At 32.0% G+C, this 26257-nt stretch overlaps 1 protein-coding gene across 4 annotated transcripts; it reads right to left on the bottom strand.

Moving 5' to 3' along the window:
* Positions 1-1117: 1117 nt before the first annotated feature.
* On the bottom strand, positions 1118-21954 carry LOC143057211 (O-acyltransferase like protein-like). 4 transcript variants are annotated; one of them, XM_076230465.1, is made up of 16 exons: positions 21887-21954; positions 13981-16116; positions 13683-13858; positions 12449-12539; positions 11959-12052; positions 10468-10718; positions 9493-9690; positions 9202-9295; positions 7944-8042; positions 6830-7010; positions 5982-6061; positions 5441-5539; positions 4668-4797; positions 3684-3876; positions 2645-2787; positions 1118-1960 (listed from the first exon to the last, which is right to left on the bottom strand). In XM_076230465.1, the coding sequence occupies exons 2-16, from the start codon at positions 16085-16087 to the stop codon at positions 1817-1819; spliced, it is 4080 nt and encodes a 1359-aa protein (XP_076086580.1). In that variant the 5' UTR covers positions 16088-16116; positions 21887-21954; the 3' UTR covers positions 1118-1816. The 4 variants fall into 4 exon arrangements, with proteins under 4 accessions (XP_076086580.1, XP_076086582.1, XP_076086581.1 ...); XM_076230467.1 differs by lacking the exon at positions 21887-21954 and adding an exon at positions 21582-21688; XM_076230466.1 differs by lacking the exon at positions 21887-21954 and adding an exon at positions 18149-18168.
* Between the last annotated feature and the right edge of the window lie 4303 nt (positions 21955-26257).

Below are 26257 nucleotides of genomic sequence, written 5' to 3'. Positions count from 1 at the left end.
TAATTCTATGAGAAGATACCAGAACAGAACTCTAAATACTAGCAATTAAAAGTAATAATTTTTATATTTCATCTGCTTATTTCAATATCTGATTGTCTGATTGCATTGATTGTCGATTTGTTTTAGTGAAATGATGAGAAATTGTTTATAATGCACAGCTATTTTAACGTTTTCTGTCTATTTACAATCTTATGAAATGAAATAGTTTGTGTGTTTCAATAGGCCTTTAATTTATTTATTCAGTCCATATACACGTATTTGACATATACTTTATACAAAGGCAATTGTTTGGAAAGCTTTATGAGACCTTAGGGGAAAAGCTTCATCTGCAACGTCAATATTTTATATTTTCAACATAGCATATTTGAAATATGATAACTAAGGGAACCATTTGACTTAGAAATAGCTTTGAAACTCTCTAACTGTGAATAATCTCAATCGGTATGTGTACGTCTTGAATTTATTTAGTAATCTTTATAGTGTAATGAAACACGTCATATTTTTAACGCTGGCTAGTTTTATCTAGCATCCTTGAACATTTCAGGTTTAAATGAATGTTGCTAAGTTTCAAATCAAAAGACAAATGACAAAGTTGTAAATAACCGTAAATATATGATTAAAAGCAAATACCGGTTATACTTTATTAGCAAACAAACATGTTGCTCAGTGGTTGTCGTGTGTAGATGTGGTGTGTAGACGTGGTGTGTAGATGTGGTTCTTTTCGTTTCTCGTTTAATTATAGATTAGAGTTTTCCTATTTGAAATATTTTACAAGTCAGGAATATGACCCTTGTTGTCCATTTGTTTGATGTGTTTTATCATTTGCTTTTGCCATTTGATTAGGAACTCTTTTGAATTTTACTCGGAGTTCAGTATTTTGGTGATTTACTTCTTACACTTGTCATTTTGGGACCCTTTATGGATTACTGTTTGTTTTGAGCCAAATCGCTTTTTACACATTGCGACTTGGATGGAGATTTGTCATATTTGCACTCATATCTCATTTTCTAATTCAATATGCAATAAATAAGATTTGATGTCCGAACCAAAACTAAATTTATTACAAAATTACAAAGAACTACATATTTAGATTCAAGCAAAGAGTTAAACTGTAAAAAATGAAAATAAAATTATTTATCTACGAAAATCACATGCAAACAATACTAGTAATACTAGACATTGCATTAAATGTATTCAGAATGATGAAACTCATAATAATATAAAAAAAATATTTGCTTTGGCGCAATACCTGTCGTTTAAAAAACGGGTTAATGAATTCAACAATATAAGGTGTAATGATAGTTGTTTTGTAGCCTTAAATATAAGCAGACTGTCTTTCGTAAAAAATGAAGTCTAACTTAAGTAACCTTTAACAAACATTAAGTGATAATAATGTTATTATTTCTTAAAATAACCATTATTTTTTAAACATCATTACTGTACAAATCGAATTGTCATATGTTTTAACACGATAACAATGAATAACTTACAATCATTAAATTGTTTTTAATGACTAGAATGGCATTCAATTTAGACTTATTACACACATTAAATGCATGTTGACATCTTACAGTTCTTGTTCATGTTTTGATTTCGTTTTCAACGTATACATATGTCAATAAGTGCTGAACTAGCATGCGACACCAATATGTTCTTTATCAAGGAATTGAATATTAAACAAAGTATCAAATACGGCACATTCATAATTATGAGTTTTTTGGCACATCGCTTGCTTTCTACTTATACAAGTTAAAGTCAGTTATCAGTATTTGTTCATCAAAGTTAAATGGAATGAGAATTGCTAGGATAGTAAGAGTTACACATCTTTGCCTAGTTCAATTTTGGCATTTGAGCTTCGGCTGAATGCCTTCTCTAAAGCAATGAATGGTCTTTCAAAGAACACGGATATCACAGAGGCTCCAATGATTGTGACCACAAAATATCCAACTATAAGGAAAGCCTGAAAAAAAAAACAAATCAATACAGTTTTTGTTCCGAATATGAAAATGAACAAAATCTAAAACGTGTATGCTCTTATATTACAGTGTACAGTCTTAAATTTGTCAATTTTGTAATATTGTTTCTGAAGAGGTAACACATCAAATAAGTTAATGTTACTTGAGGGCATTCTGATACTAATTCTTTATTTTCAACAATTGATAAAACAAGAATGTGTCCCAAGTACACCGATGCCCCATACGCACTATCATTTTCAATGTTCAATGGACCGTGAAAATGGGGGAAAATCTCTAATTTGGAAAGATCATATCATAGAGAACATAATGTACTAAGTTTCAAGTTGAATGGACTTCAACTTCATCAAAGACTACCTAGACAAAAATTTTAACCAAAACTTTAACCTGAAGCGTAAAAATGAAAATAGCAATATCAATGACAAAAATATCAACAAGCAAGAGCTTACGTGTTTCGATCACATGGCAAAGCCAACCCTTCATAGTCTATCAAAGTATCTACTTCAAATGAAACCAACGGTAAACGATTAAAGACACGCGATGGCATACTATAAACCTAATATAAAATTACATAAGTTGAATTATCTCTTGTACAATATGTCGATCGGACTTTTTTCATTTAAAAAACTGAAGATTTTTTACATGTTAAACAAAAAACATTGTCGACTTACCATATCAAGATCATCTACATATAATAAGCTCTTCCTTGACATAATGTATACGGCTATTACAACGGGGTTTAGTAAGTAGATGGTATATGATAATTTGGATAGTGGAATAAATCCTCTCCATGATAACATTGTGTTAATCATTCCTGAAAAATATAAAAAAACAAAACAGGTTGAATTTTATTATTTTAGATAGTTTTGGAAATAGGAAATAATAAACAAACTGTACAGGATTAAACTGCATTCGACATTCCAAAATAATAAAGACTGGTACATTATAAATAGTTTGGGAAGGTAACTAGGATGTAGAATATATTATGCATATCATAAATAGACGACTATCGAATTATTGGACTTTCCCGAAAATCTCCTATATTATCACAATGCATATAGTATTACGTCCCAATTGGAACCGATTGTTCGGTGACGTCGAAACGAATAATAATCCCCATAAAGTTCAAGCGTACATTTTGGTTATAACTGCGTCGCTCTTTTTTTTCTGTTTTCTGTGTCTAGCTTGCGAGTTCCAATTTGTTTAGCCTTTATTATTTGAAAGGGAATATTTTTCTATAATACAAATATTCTTTGTATTTTGTAGTACATTATATTTAAGTATAATTATTTTCAAGAAGTAATTCATCACGTGCTTAACTGTCGCAAACACTTACATAGGAATGCAGGGCTATGATAAGAGGTATATCAAAATATGATATATTAAATCCTAAACAGAGGTATACAGTACATTTGCATTACCATATTCATGAAAACCAAATAGAGCTTTCAAAATTAAGGACAATAAATAAGGGACAATAGTAGTTAAATGTTGTAAGTTCAAAACTCAAAAGATTTTTTGGGCAATTCGATTTATTAGTTTTAACAGTGGATCAGAATGCATTGAACACGTAGTCTTCTTTTAAGGTATTTAACTCGTATTAAAAAACGATTTAAGAGTCAACTAAGAACTAAGCATTTTGAATCGTTTGAGTTTCATACCTTGACCTGTATACTGAATACTACATAGAATTTAAATGGTGTAACTAACCTCCTCTATAATGATGACATGAATAAATAACCCAGGCAATACAGCAGGCCCATGCAAGATGACTTAGTGATTCATAAGCTGCTTGTTCGGGGAATGTCCACGTTGGTGCATTTTCCATATATTTCAGATATGATACAAATAAGATAAATACTCCTAACAATATGGAAACAATCCAACCAATCACAGCTACCAACTACCAAGAAAATAAAGACTGCATTTAATTTTAAATTATTACTTAAAAATGTCATAAAATAAGGATATATGTTATAATTACAAAAAGACAACCATCCTGTATAATCTCAAAAAATAGATTTATATAATATAGGTCATGTTACTGTCTTCAACAATGAGTAAAACACTAATCGTATAATCTGGTAGAAAAGGCTCATCATTACAAAATCTGAAACATTCCAATCTATACACCTTACATGAACAGATTCAGTTGCTGTTTCTATAGGATTTTATTGAAACTTTCTAAACAGAGAACAGAGAATTAGGAAAGGATTGTGCTGTATTTCTGTCACATAGAGTTGTCATTTTAGCGTTATTTGTTGAAATTGTAATTGAGTGGGAGGTATGGATAGCCATTCAATATAGTTCAATCCATCAATCTTTTTTCAATTTGACTTTTTTACACCGCCTTACTACTGATGCGTTTATTTGTCATTGTATCCTGCAGTTTTAAATTGACTACACTTTTTTTTAATTTTGGTTTGATGTCATAAATATAGCATACCGATTAAAATATATCCATCACTTAAGCTTGTAATGCACTGACCACAATTTATTTCGTTATTTATTTCATTTTCATTTTTTATTCTTGTAATAATAATTTTTCTGCTTCTTTCCCACCCACGTTATTTGTTCATACACAATCTTACAGATATATTCGAATATAAAATAGTGTCAAGAGAATTTATACTTGTTATGTAATTCATATCAACATTTTACCATTGAACATTGTTGAGCATTAGATATACAAACCACATCAAGTTTTGCTCGTCGCTTGATGAACATAACATACGCCAGCATAACACCAACACAGTAAGTTCCTACACGGCACCATGGAGCGGTAAATATATAATTCCAGTAGTTCCCATGATCTGTTACAGCACTGTAATACAGTATTTGATTATTGAATAACATAGATGATAATGTAATAGTGCAATTTTTCAATAATCAAATATGGGATACGAAAACAAAAGAGTAGGGGGGGGGGGGGCTTTAATATAACCGATTCCCAGTAAAATTGCAAACATAATTAATGTATGAACATGATTGATTTCGACGACCCATATACATGTACTGTTTTGAAATTGGGTTGCTGCATTTGTATTGCATTTGATACCGTTTATTTTGCTCTAATTTGAAATAAGATCAAAATGCCGATAAACAAACCCTCGTAAATTATTGAAATATTTCCTTTTGCATTAACCGCAATATATGTGTGTAAAGTGGAAACTTATGCGTTAATTCCTTTGACATCAAAATTAAATGCGCAATACAAGATGATTATTGTGTTTTTCGTATTCTTTTATTCTCTCAAATATTTGTATGTTTGATCTATCTGAATAAAGTATAAAACAACCTGTTTCAACAAAATTATACATAAAAAATGATAGGAACAATTTCGAATTAAATCACAACTTCACCAACTACAATCTAACTTCCTGTGGAACTGAGATCTGCAATCTGTAAAAATAGATACACTCTTATAAGAAAAAGACTAACGAAATCTACAAACATCACGTAAATACCTAAGAAGATCTCCGCCGTATCTATGTTCCTTTACACCAGTCGCAGTAATTCCACCTGTCATAAGTAGGATTGCTACGATAAAACCAAGTCGATGCGAGCTGTTGTAAAGTAATTAAAATAAATACTTAAAACAGTATGGAAAATTGGAGAAATGATAGATTTGTCTTATTTTTAGAATGATAATGAAGTTTATTTTTAAAACAAAATTATCATACAATACAAATGAAATTCCGACCGTTGAATTCGTCATCAAGCAACGATATCAATGAGGCTTTACATGATTTTTTTTAATCATCAATTGAATTAGAAATTGTACAAACTTTAAGAAAAACAAAGAATTCATTAATATGCATATAATGATGCTGAGATTTGAATTGAATATTTTGTTTCTACTGTAGCATGAAACAAGCATCATGAAGACGTTTAAAATAATCAATCGATTTGTACACCACAAAAGCAATAAATATTGCATTATACTTCAGTCAAATTACACTACATGTCTGTTTTTAAAAATTTTTTAAAATATAAACTGGAACTTACATGAGGAATAATATGATGAGTATAGGTGTTATAATATTAAGTTGCATAACTACAGCATTAAACCAAGACCATGGCATACACTGTAATAACAGAAAACGGAATGTCAAAAATTTACAATAACATGTCATTATACATACACCATTGTTTGACAATCATAAGCAAAAAGGGAAATGCAGAAAACTATCCAAAAGAAATGTTCTTGCATTTGTAAGAATTATGTTCTATGATCGTCATAATCGTACATAAATTGAACATTGCCGTCAACTCTAACAAATATATGTCATTGCTCGTTTCTTCACTGTGCATTGATTATCTCAACAGGATTGCTTACCCGTCCGGAGCACCTGTCTTTGATTGTGTTTGTGTTGCTCTGTCTTTGGTTTTAAAAATTGAGATCTGTGTTTGTTTATTTCTTCGTCGTTTTTCGTTAATTATTTTGTCATGACATTGTTACTTTGTCTTCGACTAATGAGTGTGAATATCCCTTTAATAACTATTGCCACTCTTTTTATACTTAAAAATGCATATATAGGATTCCGAATAAGAAGATGTGTTATGATTGCCAACCGCAATACAACAGACCACATGACACAAAAAATACACATATATAGGAATAATAAGATGTGTTATGATTGCCAACCGCACTACAAGAGACCAAATGACACAAATATACACATATATATTTGTTTTACCTTTGTTGATCTTTGCTTTATTGTTTTACCCTGTCATAACACTAAACGAATACATGTTCATTCTATTGTAGTTTCAAACTTTTACATGAATCAACCGTTCTATTCTCCTAGTCACTATATTTGTATGGTTTAAACAATATCGATGCACAAACAAACCTGTTGAAAAATTGTGTGTCCATCAACGTCAACTAGATTATTAACATACAGTAAATGATACCACCAACGTTGTCTGCAGCTGTCAGCAAGACCTATATTTTTAGGCCATGTCGGACCATCACCAATGTATGCATATAAAAACGCATAACTCATCAGAATTATTATGTACACGGGTGTTAACCTGAAATCAAAGCCGTTTTTTTTTACATGGAGTACATATGAATACTATGATTTAATAACTCATGAATCCAAATACTTGATATTTTTAATCTGATAAGAGTATTGTTTACTTTTGAATTACGCATTTGATCAGCGATTCATTTATGAATACAAAACAAACATCCCTATAAATGCTTTCTTTAGACTATGTAATTTTTTAGTCTGATGGAATGATAAGATATTAGTAGTCATCAGTTATCAATTGAATATTTATCATGTTTATGTACACCTGTAGAACGATTTGTTACTGTACTCAAATTGTACTGACGTAGAACATTATTGGTACAATAGTTCAAACCATTCACGAAAGCACTTAGAACGTTTATATATATATATCCTCTTTTCTAACATTAAAATATATATTAACGATGTCTTTCTGAACCCTTAAAAAACCTTTTCTAGATTGATAGGTACTTACATTTTGTTTATCCCTGTGAGTTTGAAATTTAAGAAACTACATGTACATGAACAAGTAACAATTCTGGCTTTGACATTAGATTTTGATTTATTCTAAATTGATAAGAAGAAAAACATATTAATAGCGACAGTTTCAGTTTTACTATTTCAAACTTTTATTCATTGTGTAGTTTCGTAACGTTGGTCTCTGCATTTTTCAAGAATCATTGCATCACGATGTTTTCAAAGGAATAAAAATCAACCCTCGCTTTCCGTATGTTAAAAGGTCGTATTATTCTAATATTTTGGAATTAGGCGTGTATACTTTTGTCGATGGGTTGCTGTCTGATTTTGGTATTTCCTACATTTCCTTTTATTCACACCGAAAAGTGTTTAAAAGATAACTGCTGGAAAATCAATATATGATACCCAATGTACAATTTAATCTGTCATAAGTTTGCCCTGTTTAAAATAAGTGTAAAATCTTTAAAGCAAATACCTGATGTATCTTCGGGCGTAGAAACCAAGGATGCCAGTAATCTTCATTTTTTCATCTCTGACCATTGTTGATAATAGTTTGGTAGTAACAATAAATCCACTGCAAACACACAGATTTGTAATACGATTAAGTTAAGTGCAATACAAATATCTTGATATGTTATAAGTAAAGGTACACGAAAGCAAAACTATTTCATGTGAATTTTTAATGTAATAACTCATATTAAGCAAATACGAGTTTTTTAACATACACTTTTTATCACTAAGACAGATATTATTTCAACAAGACCAGAATCCAGAATATCATAAAGGTGGACATTGTAAAAAATCAAGAATATACCTAGATTTAGGTAGACTAATCTTTGTCCGAATCAAATAAAGCGCAAACAAATCATATTAGTAATACTTTTGTTTAAAATTAGTCTGACTTTGCCTTTATGAGGGGTAAATAGGACGACTGGGACGTCAGCATTTTTATTTATTTCTACAATAAACTTTGTTAGCAATGTCAAAGTCATATTATTGAGAGAAACATCGGCCCACAAATAAAGACAAACATAACAAACAAACGTATTCTTCATATACTTACAGAATAGCCTAAATCATCTACGTTATACACAATGTTATGCGACTGTCATGCATGTGAGAGGTTTAGTTAGCTATAAAACCAGGTTTAATTCACCACTTTCTAAATAAGAAAATGTCTGTATCGATTAAGGAATATGACTGTTGTTATCCATTTGTTTGATGTGTTTGAGCATTTGTTTTAAAGACTTTTCGTTTTGAATTTTCCTCGGCGTTCGGTATGTTCGTGATTTAAATTTTTGAACATGTCAGCTGATAGAAAACTTAGTTTAACTTAATGTTTTCAATTTTTAAAAGGTAATTGTATACTGTCCCCACTAAAGTTTCGACTACTTGGCGGTGATACATACAGAATGAACTACATGTACCTTAACTCATCAACAATACAAATTATCTGAGTCTTGTACAAGTCATATGTTTGTAATAGCGTTTAACAACAAAGTTTATCCGATATTCCAATTTTGTTAATTTTGTACACCAGGTGAATATCTCATCTTCACAAGACTCACACAATGCTCTTCAACTTTGCATTTGTTTGGTTTATAACTAGTTTGATATGAGCGTCACTGATGAGTCTTATGTAGACGAAACGCGCGTCTGGCGTACTACATTATAATCTTGGTACCTTTGATAACTATTTTTAAAATTTTCACAAAAATGTCTACGTTTCTCACCTGATCACAAGAAACGTGTCCGTAGCAAATACTCCTGAGAAAACAAACTGGAAGGTAAATCTTTTCAACAAACTAACAGCTGGCATTTGGTTTGCTAAAAACGATAAAACAATGTTTTTTAGTGTTGGTAATACAAAAACTAAATTAAAAGTAACTGAAAATTAAAATAAAATAAGTTTTACTGACGAATATAACTGTAGCATTTAACAAAATGTAACAAACCAATAAAGACCTGCTTTGTTTATGTGAATTTCAAAATAAGTGAATGTAAAGGTTGTATTGCGTACTTACAAATAACAGAACCATCTGATCCGGCTACTCGAGGCCATATGGCATTATATAGGTAAGCATTTCCAATACATATCCATAAAGCTGTTAGGAATCGAATACCGTAAAGACATGATATTTCATCCGGATCTCTATCAAATGATGCTAATGTCCTTACATTACTAGTTATTGAAAATGATCCTAAAATCCGGCTTAAAATACCTGAAAGTACATCAAACGAAAAATTAAAAAAAATATATTCTTCACAATTCATCTTTTTACTGTGTCTTACTGCTTTTTATTGTTGAGTATGCTGAATTTTGAGATAACATTATATGTATGTATGACGCAACTATCAATTTATCAATTTTGACAGGGACACTGGTAGGTCTTTTTAAATATCAATTAAATACTAGTAGATCAATTAAAATCGAAATTCCTGCGTTGCATACGGTTAAAGCTTACAATCTTTAAAAGTTTTTCCTGATTCTTAACATTCTGTAGAAACGCAAATTAAGACGAAAGAAAGTTCTTGTTGTACAAGAAATTGAAATAGTGTAATGCAACATCAGACAAATATATGACTATAATGAATAAGGCTCTATTTCACATCTTTGTCCTATTCAATTACTATTTTTAGAAACACGAATTTGTTGGTATAACTCCTATATTATTCCTTTGAAACAAACAACCTAACCACACTTCTACTACTGAAACCCCAAAATTCCTCTCAAAGGAAAAACGAACGTTTCAACATGTAACAATATTCTTTCATGAACATTATTTTAGTAGTTGCGAGTAAACTTGCAAAGCTAGCTTGACCACAACGGACGACGCGATGACCATTTTGAAGTTGTTTGAAACTCAGAAGCAGCTAGGTACCCTAATGTATTTTTTCAAATTCATTTCAAAAGGTGGACATTCTTGTTCTTTTGATGATTGTGTTTTATGAGCGTTATTTTTATTCATCATTTAAACTGTTTATTTTAAATACCTCACCTACTTCATCATCATCAATGTCAGAAACGTCGTGTGTTTGTTCGTTTTCCTCTAATGACCTTTTAAAAGAACCATTTTTCAGTTCACCTGGCATCAAATGTAAAGCTGTTCCATTTTCACCAAGGAATGAAGGGTTTGTATAAATATTTTTACTGTTCCGTTTCTCCTCAGATTTTTCTGACAACTTTCCATAACATTCATTAAACACTGTTGCTAACACCACGATTCCAACGATAACAACCATGATAGCTCTGAAGTGTCAAAAGATTTATAAAAAATTCAGGTAAAGAGGGGAAAAACTCACTGTTTATTTTATTTTGTGTTGCATTGATCTTATATGGATACAAATTAAATTTTCCTGGAATTAAAAAAAAAATAGTTTGAAATATCATGCATCACAATAATCACAAAAATAGAAAGTTTAAAAATTGGTGCTCATAAAATGCACTTATAAACCATTTAAAAATAACATCGCGGAAACATTTGTAAAGGTTGAAGAAGGGCTTCGAATATGACATATCATACGATCAAAATATTGTTAGAGACATATGTTTGAATCGAAACGTCGAATAATAAAAATGCCGAATTCTAATGAAAATTTTAAATGGAACAGCGCTTAAAAAATGGCAAAATCAAAAGCTCAAACAAAATAAATGAATGGAAGACAACTGTCATATTCATGACTTTTTACAGGCCTTACCGTATGTAGAAAATTGTGGATTAAACCTGGTTGTATAGCTAGCTGAATGTCTCACTTGTATGAATAACTTGTAGGATTGTGATTGACCAAAACAAAAAATTAACAATACTTCAGAAAATATATAATAAAAAGATTGAGAGCATAAATCCATGAGTCAGCCACGCATTCAAGAAAAAAGTAAAAAGTCAACTAGCAGTTGAGAAACAGTTAGGATTAAAGTGGGTCTCGATATATTAACCAGATACTATTTCACCTCAATCTTTGGTACAACAAAAAAACGTAGGCTTACACATATCCACCATTATGATTAAAAAGGGGGATACAGAGAAGCGTGGTTCTTCTCCTATGCTCTACGTGATTCAAAAGGAATAACGAAAATACTGTTCTACACTTCAAATTCAAACAGGTCCATAAATACTAACAAAATCTAGCATTTCCAACCAATGGAATGAGTGAAACCCAACTGTCATCTACATGTTGTGTTTTCCATTGAAAATAGAGGTTTAAACCTGGTTTTATAGCTAACAAAACCTCCTATATAACAGTTGTTTATAGTGCCGTTATATTGACAAAAAAATTGGGTGAGCAACCCCAACAGGCATAAAAGGTTAATGGGACAATCATTGAGATTGAGCAGCCAAAACTGTAAATATATGCATAGTACACCACAGACATACAACGCAACTGACAATTAGAGTTCACTTAGATGACAAACGGCATTAACAATTATATAAGCGATTGCTTTGTGCAATTAACTTATACATACTATTTCTGAAATTATAAAGTCTTACAAAATTGAGATTGCTGGAGTGTCCGTGGAGAAGTCAGGCTTTTCACCACTACAAACAACACTGTCCGGAGTCAAATTGAACATCTGAAGCATGCCTATAAAATATCAACATTATTTATTAAATGTATGATATTTTAAAGTAAAATTGTAACGCATTTATTTTATTTTCAATTTTACTTTCTGATATTGTAATAAACTTACAAGTATCAAAAATAGTTCAGACTGATTTTAACACATTCAAAAAGGTGAAAGAAAAACTTTTGTTTGAAATGTAAGCGTAAGCTGTGTGTTATGCTGTTTTCCACTGAAATAGTTAATGTTTTGAATCTAATTTTCACGATAAAAACTATCTGATTACAGATATGATATCCATACTGTTCTTTCTCGTCCATTTCAATCAGTTTCGTGGTAAATACGATTATAAAAGGAAGTGATATCTTTATATACAAATACATTTTACAAACATATTGCTCTATTATATGTAAACATACCTAGCCTGAATAATACAGGTATATCTTCAGAATGGCATTGGGAATCGAGACACATACCCCAGGTTAAAGCTACGGGTACACCAAATGTTTCCTATAATAGTACAAAACAACAACTGAGCCTAGAATGATCATAAATTCAAAATTCGAATTTAGAAATTAATTCACAATTCAATATATGAAGTTTCAAATTCGTTATTCGAAACTTAAAGTTCGAAATTCAAAATCAGATACTGAATCGAGAATTTTCAATTTCGGATCTCTAACGATCCTTTTATATTAATAAAATTGAGAATGGAAATGGGGAATGTGCAAAGAGACAACAACCCGACTATAGAAAAAAAACAACAGCAGAAGGTCACCAACAGGTCTTCAATGCAGTGAGAAACTCCCGCACCCGGAGGAGTCCCTCAGCCGGCCCCCAAACAAATATATACTAGTTCAGTGATAATGTACGCCATACTAATTTTCAAATTGTACACAAGAAACTAAAATTAAAACAATACAAGACCAACAAAGGCCAGAGGCTCCTGACTTGGGACAGGCGCAAAAATGCGGCGGGGTTAAACATGTTTGTGAGATCTCAACCCTCCCCCTATACCTCTAGCCAATGTGGAAAAGTAAACGCATAACAATAATATTGCACACTGGTGAAATTGGTAATGCGGATTATTTTCGGAATAAATATCCCAAGAAACAAAATTTAATATGCATTAGAATAGAGAATGGAAACGGACATAGTGTGTAAAAAAGACAGCAACCCGACCAAGGAGCAGAAATAGCCCAAGGACATCAATAGATCTTCAACACAACGAGTAAACCAGGATCCATTTGTCATTTGTAATATAGTTGAGTATAGGGCTGATTGAATTTGTATAAGCAGGATATGACTTTAAGCTTAATTTTTGTGCTTATATAAAATAGAAAAATCTGTAAAATAGTTTTACTTCTATTTATTTGTTTTGTATTTATGTTTTAATATTAATTTTCTTCACAATTTTTGTTGTTGTTATTGTGTTATCCTTTTGTTTAAGTTACGTTAATTAGCTACATGTATTTGCTCTTTCACGTGACTTTCGTTCATCCACTTATGCTTTATTGAAATTAAAAAGAATTCCGAAGGTAAAGTTTTATGATCACTGGTATGATTGGGAAATGGATTTTATAAGGACTTAGTTTTAAGGTTTATGATCACTGATATGTCAGAATTATGATCTTAATTCATTATAGAACTTACTATATGTCCCATTGTCTGGTTGATAAGTGTTTCCGGCAGTTTGAATGTGGCTCTGCAGTATCTTGTGGCAGGTGCTGATGGCATCTGACTTACTCCTAAACACTCGTCGTATGAACCAATGAAATGCAGGTTGCCGTCTAATGTACCTGTTGGTGGCTTTCCAAAAGCATCAAACACTAAAACAAAATGATGAACACATAAGTCTTATTTGCGTTTCTTTAAAACTGGTTCCATAATTATTATTATAATAATTTTTCATGATTAATATATTTAATTAAACAATACAATGTGTACTTACTTTTTATGGCGGATTTATTTCCATTCAGTAGATTTTCAATAAAATCAATGAAACCAGTATAACATTTTTGCGTTGACGTAAGTGTGGCATCTGCTGGCAGGGAAAGAATGTCGCTTGGACTGAATGATGAAAGTAAAATCTTTCCAATGTCCAGAGCTATTTGTGGTGATTTTAACAAGGTAGAAACCAAAAAGCCACTAATATGCGGCTGAGCCAGTATTCCAGTTAATATATTTCTCATATTTAATTTTTTAACATATCCTTGAACAAAACTTTTCGGATCTCGTACATCCAAGTCAGTCAAATTTACACGGTTCATTTCAGTTATAAGTATTTTCAATCCGTTTGCTAGATCAGTCTTTGTTACTTGTTCTAGTATTTGCATGACTACAGGAATCATATATGTTGCAACTTCCGGTTTCAGGCCAGACTGCATCGACAGTGGTAAGGCTACTTCCGTTGCAATTCTTCGTATCAGACGAACTGTGTCTAACCCAGATAGCAACTCATTAATGTACATGTCGTCATTTGTTTGGTTAAAACTTGACGTATTCACACTGTTAACTTCAGACACCATTATATCGACAGCATTCTGAAATAATTTGCTATCGAGAAAATCAGGAATGTGCTCTAATGCCCAAGGTACAAGATGCTGCCTAATTTCAGGTTTTAGATGCGAAATCGGAACAAGAATAGGCAGAGCTGATAAAAGAATATCTTCAAGTTGAACAAACAACTGCACATTATGAGACAAAAACCACGTGACTACAGACAGCTTTTGTTGTACTGGAAGAATTTTAACTGCTGCAGACACCAGCGCTTTCCATGTTGGTTTGGAAAGCATATCGGGAAGAACATCCTGTAGAACAAGGTTTTGTAGAAAATTAAAAATAAAGCTTCTTGTATAATTAACTCTTTCTAATTTAGCTATATCAGCTTTATTCATTTCCTCTATTAGTGCTTGCGCTAGTTTCCCTCCGTTCTGTTTAAGTAAATCTGTCAGCTCATTGATTAACTGCGGGATGATACTTGCCGACACGGATGGATGCATACCAACGCTGGTAGACAAAGGAACAGCAAATTCAGACGCAATCTTACCAATTGTATCCCACCAGTCTATCTGGTTGAAAACGCCATTCATGAACTCGTATTCGTTCGAAATATTTAACCCAGTTAAGTTGGCTTGGTTAATTTTCGTCACGAAATAATGGAAACTGTTCTTGAACATTTCACTGTGTAAAAGTTTTTGGATAGTACCAAGACCCCAAGTAAGTAAGACGGGTAATATTTCATCTCGAATAGTCGGGGCTTCGCTGAGTAAAGGGACTGCTGATAGAAGGAGGCGTTCCAATTTCGGAAACATCGCTGAATGATTTGTTATATAATGAAATAATAGTAACTTTTTGTCGTTTCGGGTTATTGTATTGTTATGGAGGAATGCTATTAAAGGCAGTTCAAGGGTTAAGGTAGTATTGGACGCAACCAGAGTCGGCGTAACTGCCGTTGAATCTGCTTCAAACTTATTAAATTCCCTTATTAAGCCCGGTAGTAATGAAGGCAGATAAGTCTTAATTAGAACCTCTCCCTCTTGAAGAATTTTTGGTATGACAGCCTTTACAATGTTCTTATCGACTCCATGTTTTATCAGCCAAGGTTGGACAATTCTTGCTCCAATTTTACCTATTATAGAAAACCAGTCCATTTGTGCAAATATTCCATTCATAATTGTAAATTCGTTTGTCGTATTTAAAATTGTTAGATTCGCTTTGTTCATATCTCCAACAATAATATGCAAACTGTCCTTAAATGTTTGATTCTGCAATAAAAATGGTAGTTCATCTAACGTCCATTCTATAAGATTGGTTAATATATCTGGTTCAAACGTTGGTTCCTTATGAAATAGTTCATAACCGGCAGTAAAAACATTTTCAAGTTTATCGAATAATGGTGGATTTTCTATAAAACTTATTAAAAAACCAGCCTTTTGCTCTATGGTCAAGTTACTGAGTATACCAGCAATGTCGACACCAGCTAGACTCAACTGACTCTTGCAGGGGCTGACACTTAACATACATAGAATTGTTACAATCGGCAAAACAGACTTCATTGTCAAAAATCCAATTCTTCAACAGTCGCCTGTAAAATAAAAATTCTAATAAATATATAAATAACCTCATACGTTATATAATCATTTGAATTAAGTTACTTAGCCATTTTACTCGTTGTCAAAAGCTATTGCAGACATTCGAATATTCAATCACTTTAAAAGCGCTAGACATTATAAAATTCTAGCGATGCAATGGATATAGAACAAATTAAATCAATAAAAAAGGGAAAACAAAACTAAATATAAATGAATAAAAAAGTATATAAACAAATGAATAAATAGAAATATAAATAAATATGTAACTTAATAGAAACACAGAGAAATTAATTAATTAAAGAATTAATTCTCAACATATCTTAAAATAAATGTTAACGATCCGATTAACCGATCTGTTATGTGTGCACGTTGACAACATTCGTATAGTTTCGAAGAATATTTTCAAGGCTATGCACTGAACGCACAACTACATCTTATGGTGTTCTGTATACGTTACTTACGATAATTCATTTTGATAAATAGCTTTATCAATAGGTTCAAGGTAAGGATATGCATTTGTATCGACCTTGAATTATCAAATAGACCTCTTTGAAGTCGACCTTGACTATATAAAAAATAGCCTTCTATGAAGTGCCAAAAGATTTTGTTCATTTTGGATAAGAACAATTGAATCAAGGTACTTTCAAGGTTCAAAGGCGCTTTGGTCGAACAGAAATTTTTTTATTTAGATTAACACTATTCTAGAGAATTTAACATGCCTATACATTTAACATGTTTAACATTAAGATTGTATTTGTTTTTCAGTTAACTTTCAGATACAGTGATAAACCATGTACATGTAATAGCACACATTATACCAATCCCACTTAATTCTGTATGTGCTTGCAGCAAGACATGGCCATATAGTCCCGCGATGTCCTTTGTTGCTTTTTTTCATTAATGCAATTCCCTAAGATAACGGCCTATATTTATCTCATGTTGAAGGCGGAAAAGTTACCGTTCAATGTTAATCCCCTTAATCTCTCAATCTTTGTTGGAATGTTGATCAGTTTATAATCATACCCCACCTCCTAACTTGTTTACGAGGATACTGATCTAAAAACGTTAGGCTTTAGATACCACACCTCCTAACTTGTTTATTTGTCTAAAAACGTTAGGCTTTCGATACTTTTTTATCAAAGAAAAATGACCAAATACAATGTTAGGATTGTTTGTAAACTAACATCTTTTACAATCTGTTGAAATCCCATATTGAGAGATAAGTAATTATCAAGGTTTTTACCGGAAGCACTTGTAAGTTATCTTACTATGATTTCATAGCAAGATATCTGGATTTATCGCTAAAACTTGTTACAACGACTCATATATCATTCATAAAAGTCGTGGTTTGGGTGCAGTGGATTTACATACTTAAATCAAATCTTTAGACGTCCTTGCTTCCTATCTTAATTTGATAATGTATCAATTCATAAACGACTAATACCAATTCTTATGTCGTTTTTTTCTGGTTTTTTTTTTTTTATCATGTGTTGATTGAAGTATAACACTAGGAAGCTTTCAAGAAATTGACAACGATAGACTGAAGTGAGAATAAGTACTAAGAGTTATCATATGGATGCGTATTTTTTAATTTGAGATCGAGGTTATGAAATAAAAAGCCACAAAATAAACAGGCATATATGTCAGAAGCGCGAACACTAAGTAATGTTCTTCAAGAAACGTTGTTACAAGGTTCAGCTTATGAAAATTGAAAAAATAGTCTTTTATATAATAGAAAGTGTAAGAAAAGAAACACTATTTTTTATCATTTGAGATGTACACTTTTGATTGAATTTGGTTAATTTGCATAAAAACCCATATGTTTTTGTTCCTGTTGAACAAACAAAAAACTGATCCTTCTAATCTTTACTAAGCAAATTTTTACTATTTTTCCTTTTTCTCTCCTAATATTTAACAGTCGATATTTCTACGTTCTACTTCTTTTCATGAAAGTAAATGTTTAAAGATAGATGAAAAAATGAGTTTAAGGGGATACACATGAGCGGTATATAAGATATGCGCTACCTTAAACAAACATCTTCAGGTCATCATATTAAGTCCACAATTAACATGCATTAACACCGTGCGAATAGTTCTAAGTCCCTGAATCCAACCGCATTATCAATGAATAGCAGACAAGCAAACATCAGCCCACCAACAATAATCACCCAAATGACGAAAACCTTGAGAAATTATCTTTAAGATTTGTCTTGCCCGAACTTGTTGGGTAACGTATAATTATTCAAATAGATTTGATCAGGTTTAGTCATCATAAATTGTATGCAAATCAAAGTCGTGTATCTCAGGAAGAGAAATGCCATAGAATACTTTCTTATTAAAAAAAATGTACCTATATGTCTAACATTTACATGTGTGCATGCCCATTTAATTTGGATGAGTACAAACAGCTACACCACCGAAGCATTACAACATTAAGGGTATACAAAGGTCTGATGTTGTCTGTCCGACAAAAAACTTGTCAGTTTGACTCTGAGTTCTTATGCATTTACAGAGTTATTGGTTATCCTGATTTCATTTCATTTTGTGTGGACAATCCAAAAGTTTAAAAAAAAAGTTCTGTTTGACTTTACCTTGGATTAAAATTTATTTCAACAATTCGTGTCCTTCTTTTTTTTTTATCAAAGATAAAACTAAAACGTATCACAAATACAAGGCACTTAAAATATACCATAACAATTCAAAAGTGATCTGCTGCAAGTGATCTCTAGAACAATTAAATTATTTCAAACAGTAACGCATCTTAAGATTTTTTTTTAATTCACATGAAATAAATACAGACTTCCAAAACTGAGACATTGACAAACGTAACAAGGCAGCTTAAATAGTACACTTGTTTTTTCAACATAAGTTACTATGTTCACTTTATCAATTAGCAATGTCACGAGCAACTAGTTATCGGGTTATATTCTTAGGTGCTCGGGACGGCTAACCAGACCTTGCGTCATATATGACTTCCGTTTGCAATAAACTCTGAAACTTTTTGAACTAGTGTACAATAATTATAAATAAATATCCCGAAACTTTATATGTGCATATTGAATCTTCCCTTCTTGTGTTATTTCTGCGGTTACTTAATATAACCCTTCAATCAGCAGACTATTGTGTGAATAACAGGTATTTAAGCATGTACAAAAAAATTATCTTACCTCTTATACATTTCTAGGAATATGATTGGTTAAAAGTGTCCGCGTGCAAACCGTGTATATTCAATATTAGGTTAGTAGGGGGCGGGGCTTATTCCATACACGATTAGTAGTGGAGTTACGTCCCTGTCTATAGTAAACATGGCGTCGACGAGAGGTACGAAACATTTTGAAAGCACAACAAATAAAGAAATTGATGCAAAAAGATTGAATGTGAATGCCGAAAATACACTGAAAGCAAACAGAAAGTGTGCAAATATACTCCGGGAATATCTTCAGAAGAAAGAACAAGATGATGACTGAAAAGTTTGATTGTGTCCGACAGAATGAGACTCTGTGTCATTATTTTATGTCGACCTACGGAAAGGGGATGGTGAACAACACAAAGCATCGTCACTGGAGTCCATCAGGCATGGCATTAACAGATACCTTAAGTCTCCTCCGCACAGTAAAACGTTTGATATTGTGAAGGATTCTCCATTTAATGACAGTAACGCAAACTGTAAAGCCGTCTCGGCAGAATCGAAAGACTTTGATGACAACGGGCCGAAACCCATCCAATACAGACAAACAACCACATGTATGCAGTCGACAAAACCTCAGAGTCAGATCTTCTATGGCAATGTAACTGTTATACACAACCTGACCATCAAGAAGTAGTTGTGATGAAATTATCACACTTGTCATGTTGACATTAACATTTATTTTTCAATTTGGTACACAAAATATGTGTTGCATGTTGACTTTGACACTATTTGTCGCCTAAATGTATTGAACATTTTGTAAAGTTGTAGATTTGCATATTTTGATATAAATACCTGGTATAATTGTAAATGAGACAACTCTAGTCGAGATTCAACAAAGAAAGATAGTCGGTAAAATAAATTCGTTACATAATGTGCTGGTAACCTAATACGATAAATACGGGGTAAGTAAATTTCATATGGGGTTCGAGCTTCGCTCTCACTCTATATGGAATTTACTAACCCCGTACAAATATATCGTATTAGGTCACTAACACACTATGTAACTAGTAGTATCCTGTTACCCACTTTCATGTTGATTAAGCGGTAGTATGGATATTCCTTTCTGTTCATGATGGTGTTCTCTTCGTGGTCCGCGTTTCAACTAATGTCAATTTCTTACAAAAATCAAAATTCAATGATTTGGATTTAAAAAAAAACTAACGCCTATGTACCGGGTATAAATTACAGAATTTAAACAATATATGAACATTGTGGGAAATATAAAATGTAATTGTAGTCGCTACGAAACAGGAGGAAGGTCATCGAGCCTGCTTTTTGTCCTGTTTCTAAATCTCGTAGAAATGCATTTTATATATTCCGACAATGTATATAGATATAGGAAGATGTGGTGTGAGTGCCAATGAGACAACTCTCCATCCAAATAACAATTTAAAAAAGTAAACCATTATAGGTCAATGTACGGCCTTCAACACGGAGCCTTGGCTCACACCGAACAACAAGCTATAAAGGCCCCCAAAATTACTAGTGTAAAACCATTCAAACGGGAAAACCAACGGTCTAATTTATATAAGATAAAAAAAACGAGAAACACGTATAAACTACATAAACTAACGACAACTACTGTACATCAGATTCCTGACTTAGGACAGGTGCAAACATTTGCAGCGGCGGGATTAAACGTTTTAATGGACCCAAACCTTCTCCCTTGTTCTGAAACAATAGCATAACATCACAACATAGCAAAACACACGATAAAATATCAATTGGCAGGCCTAACTCAATCAAAAAACGTACATTAATACACTATAAACGAATAAATTTGATCTGCGATATCTGAATGCAAATGCACAGTTAATAAAATATTAGGGACAAACATTCAAGGCCAAAAAGCAAGCAAAGCCATGGCAAGTCACCACTGCAAAATATCTAACCCTTCGAAAATATTCACTTTAGAAAAAAAAACGGTTTTAAAAAGTTACAGGTAAATCTTGAAGTTTATACAAATGTAGTAAGAATTTTAAAAAGTTACAGGTAAATCTTGAAGTTTATACAAATGTAGTAAGAAGTGAAAAGACAATGTACATATTTTGTATACATGTATTTCCAAGAACTTTGTCAAAATACTAAACAAATATAATGATACAAAATATATAATACATTTCCAAGTTATCAATACACATAGATATTCATAATAAAATACCTTTTTTTCGTACCTATATACATGTATAAACAATACTTATCTACTTGTAATAGTATTCCATGATAGCATTTATAGGGATAACTTATTAACGATTGTTTAAAGGTTACCTGCGTTTGCATGCAAGGAATATTACGGCCTATATCAAAAAGATTGCAATATGAAATCAATTATGTCACCAATATGACAAAATCGAACCATTCCTAAATATTCAAATCTACCCATTGATACTTGAACGATTTCGTTGAAAAACAATTACGATAGATAACCGAAAAAGTGTGTCGAGATAACAAACTAAACAACCTTTTACTGTGTGTTGTAGACGGAGAAGGCATCTTACTAACAGTAAGAATTGACTTGATTTGAATTTTGATGATTTTTTTTACAAGAAAAGTTGCAAAACTACACTACATACCTAGATATCTTGTCGTACAACTTACTCCCATGTGTTTGTTTCGTGACCTAAATATAAGAGGGACTTTGTGTTGAACAAAGATTAAGAGTTTAGTTCACAGTGCAAGTGTTTTGTTTGGACTATTAAATCACCTGATTTTCTTTTTAAAAAAATGTTTTGACGATTTACTTTTTCATATATTGGAAACATAACTTATCAATTCTGATTTCTTTGCTTTTTATCGATATGTGTTTATCTTAGAGAGAAAACTAAATTATAAATGGGTTACTAATGCACGAAAGTCAATGTACTACTATATCTACCCGAATTTGACGTTAGTGTGTCAATATTTGGTAGTGATAACAGACTTAAAAGGTTTAATTATGTTATCAGGGCTTTTACTGATAGTGCTTTATTAAGTTGGTGGCCGAAATTAGTCGTTTGCGTCGTGTTCACACTCATATTCTTTCCACATAGACTACCCTCTTCATGTGAAATTTATTATATCATTTATTGTATAAGATGGTGTTTGTAATCATTTTGTTTGTTGTTGTTTTGGTTGTGTTTGTTTTTTAAGGGGGGGGGTGATTATAATTGATACCCATACAATGTATCTTATATACAATGTATCTTATTGTTGATATTTGGATATAAAAAAATATCAGATGCTACATTATTTAGATTTTTTTTTCAGATGAGGGTTTCAATTTTACATTCTTTATTTATAAGCCATTTTTAACCTTTCATTATTAAAAAATATCTCTATTATGTTCAATTCTTTATATTTTAGCGTCCCATTATTCTCTATTCTTTATTTTTAAGGGGTTCATTTTTCACTTTTCTTTATTTTTTGGGGCTGGTTTTTCACTATTCTTTATTTTTGGGGCTGGTTTTTCACTATTCTTTATTTTTTAGGGCTGGTTTTTCACTATTCTTTATTTTTTAGGGCTGGTTTTTCACTATTCTTCATTTTTTGGGGCTGGTTTTTCACTATTCTTTATTTTTTGGGGCTGATTTTTCACTATTCTTTATTTTTTGGGGCTGGTTTTTCACAATTCTTTATTTTTTGGGGCTGGTTTTTCACTATTCTTTATTTTTGGGGCTGGTTTATCACTATTCTTTATTTTTTGGGGCTAGTTTTTCCCTATTCTTTATTTTTTGGGGGCTGGTTTTTCCCTATTCTTTATTTTTTGGGGCTGGTTTTTCCCTATTCTTTATTTTTTGGGGCTGGTTTTTCCCTATTCTTTATTTTTTGGGGCTGGTTTTTCCCTATTCTTTATTTTTTGGGGGCTGGTTTTTAACTATTCTTTATTTTTTACCATTTTTTCTGCTGCATTGGATTACTATTCTTTACTCTGTAAACCCACTGCAGACCCTCTACTCTCTAAACCCACTCCAGACCTTCTACTCTCTAAACCCACTCCAGACCGTCTACTCTCTAAACCCACTGCATACCCTCTACTCTCTAAACCCACTCCAGACCCTCTACTCTCTAAACCAACTGCAGACCCTCTACTCTCTAAACCCACTCCAGACCTTCTACTCTCTAAACCCACTCCAGACCCTCTACTCTCTAAACCCACTCCAGACCTTCTACTCTCTAAACCCACTCCAGACCCTCTACTCTCTAAACCCACTCCAGACCCTCTACTCTCTAAACCCACTCCAGACCCTCTACTCTCTAAACCAACTCCAGACCCTCTACTCTCTAAACCCACTCCAGACCCTCTTAAATACATGTACCAAATAATTATGAGGATCATTATGTTAAAATATAATAGCATAAAAGATGATAATAGCAACTGTCTATAATTCCTAAAAATAATTGAATTGCTATGCAAATTTAAAATAAAGTCTCTAAAATTAAGTTTGGAAGCTGTGACGGCGAAAACGATGTCTATTTCTACGTCTTATCAATCATATGTCAACGGGACATATGACATAAACAATGGTAGAATATATCACTTTTCAAATGTCAAAATATCATAATAACCTATGAAAGCGCAGAAGGCCGATTTTTAACTTTTTATATAAAAATCGAATAACGACATCAAATAATCAAAACAATGAAATCTTCTATAAAGGCATACTAGCCACAGGACAAACATTTTGTCCAAAACATGATTGTGGTTTTTTTTTTTACAATTCACATCTCTGTCAAACCCTGTTAAAAGTGTATATGCAATTGTACTTTAGAATTATCATAAATAAACGGTCGTTTGATTGATAAATGAACTTTGTAGTTTTTTCCTTTTATCTGATGTATAAAGGTGTAATACCACCATTGACTATCACCTTTTACTCTTTGTTAAATTTGCACTTTTTAAATAACTGGGCAGAATTTATCTCTGTTTCAAATAAAAAATTACTTGGGATTAGCAAATTTTTATTCTGTCCAGTACTATAGGCCAAAATTTCACATAACATTTTATTGCATATTAGAAAATAGCGATCACTGGAATTCAACCAATCATTCATTTTTTACATATATATTTGTGTACAAGCATTAATAACCATGTGACCTGACCTCCAAAATAATCTATAGAAACATCCAATAAAAATAATGATAATAATAATAATATTTTACTCAATAAAATATCAAGCATATTTACAATTACAATACACAATATATACGATACATAAAGACAATACTAACACATACATGGTAAAATATTTTGGCATTATTATGAGTGCAGTATCCTTAGGCAGCAACCATTTGATTTTCTGGGGGGGGGGGGGCGGGGGGGGGGGTGGGGGGGGGCTATGGTTTTTTTTTCTGGACAAATTTTTTTTTTCGCCTGCGGCGAAAAACAATCTATTTTTTTCGCGACAAGTCGAAAACATTTTTTTTCTTTCAATTTTAGCATTACATATAGTGGCAGCTGAGGGTGAAACAAACATTTTTTTTTCTCAGAATCAAAAACAAATTATTTTTTTCTTCAAAAAATGGAAACAAACTTTTTTTTCCAAAAAAAACCATAAAAAACATTTTGCCTGTCTGTATAGGAGCTTCAATCTTGAATTTATCTTTTGAATAATATTATTTAAAAAAAATTCTCCTGAAAGAGAATTATCTATGTTAAGGCCTAAATATTTCACACAATTTTGTCAGGAAATTGTGTCATTATTAAAAGTAACATCAAAGTTACGGATTTTAGATAATTTACGTGTGAACCCAAACAAAATAGTCTCTGTTTCCCCAAATGAAGTGATAATTTATTATCAATCAGCCATTTGCTACAAGACTCAAGTTCCTTACCCAGTTTCTCAGATATAACTTCTGGGTTCTAATGAGAGTATAGTATGGTACTATCATCTGCATATAATAACATTTTACAGTCTTTACTAATACATATAGACATGTCATTAACATAATATAAGGAATAAAAGTGGTCCTAAAATACTCCCTTGTGGTACTCTAAGTGTAATATATGTTAAATCAGATTCAGTACCATTTATACTAACTTTTTGTTGTCTATTACATAAATATAAATTCAAACCATTTAGTACGTTTGACACCCATTTTTTGTAGTTTGTTACACAATATAAGATGGTCGACAGTGTCAAAGGCTTTTTGTACATGTAACATTATCATTCCAGTATTAAGTCCCTTAGCAGTTTCATTTTTAATATGATCTAGCAAATAAATAAGACATGTATCTGTAGAATAAGCAGATTTGAAACCAGATTGTAAATTATAAAGTAGATCATTTTCCACCAGATATTTTTCAAGTTGTGAATATACAAATCTTTCATCAATTTTGGATACTACAATTAAAATACTAACTGGTCGATAATTTCCGACATCCAGTCTACTATTTTTCTTAAATATAGTACACACTCTAGCTGTTTTCAACTCCTCAGGTACTTTGCCTGAAGTTATTGACAAGATAGGACACACTTTAGCTGTTTTCATCTCATCAGGTACTATGCCTGAAGTTATTGACAAGTTAACTATATAAGTAATTGGCTTTGCTAAAATACTTGAGCCATCTCTTTTAAACCTTGATGGTATTCCATTCAATCCAGTACTTTTACTTGGATTGAGTTGTTGTAACTGTTTAAAAAAAATATATATTCTTCAGTCACAGGTTTTCATTTAAAACTCAAATCATAACAACAAACAGTGTAATATTTAGTAAGCACACGAGTTTGTGTTAAGATGTACTACAGATTTCAACTCTTGTTTTATTTAGTAACTGTAAATCTTTAATGTGTGTTCCCCCCCCCCCCCCCAAAAAAAAAAAACCCAACACAAATATGTCTTCACTGGGAACTCCAGAGCTGAAACCTACAGACTTCAGTTTAGCAGGGACGTAACTCTATTGACATTTTGCGCATATAATCTTTACAGATACAGTCAGTGTAGCACAGTTGTGCTTCCCATCGACA

The sequence above is a fragment of the Mytilus galloprovincialis genome, chromosome 13 (genome assembly GCF_965363235.1).
Source record: "Mytilus galloprovincialis chromosome 13, xbMytGall1.hap1.1, whole genome shotgun sequence".
NCBI lineage: Eukaryota > Metazoa > Mollusca > Bivalvia > Mytilida > Mytilidae > Mytilus > Mytilus galloprovincialis.
Note: the sequence above shows the minus strand (reverse complement) of the source record. Positions and strands in the feature narration are given on the sequence as shown.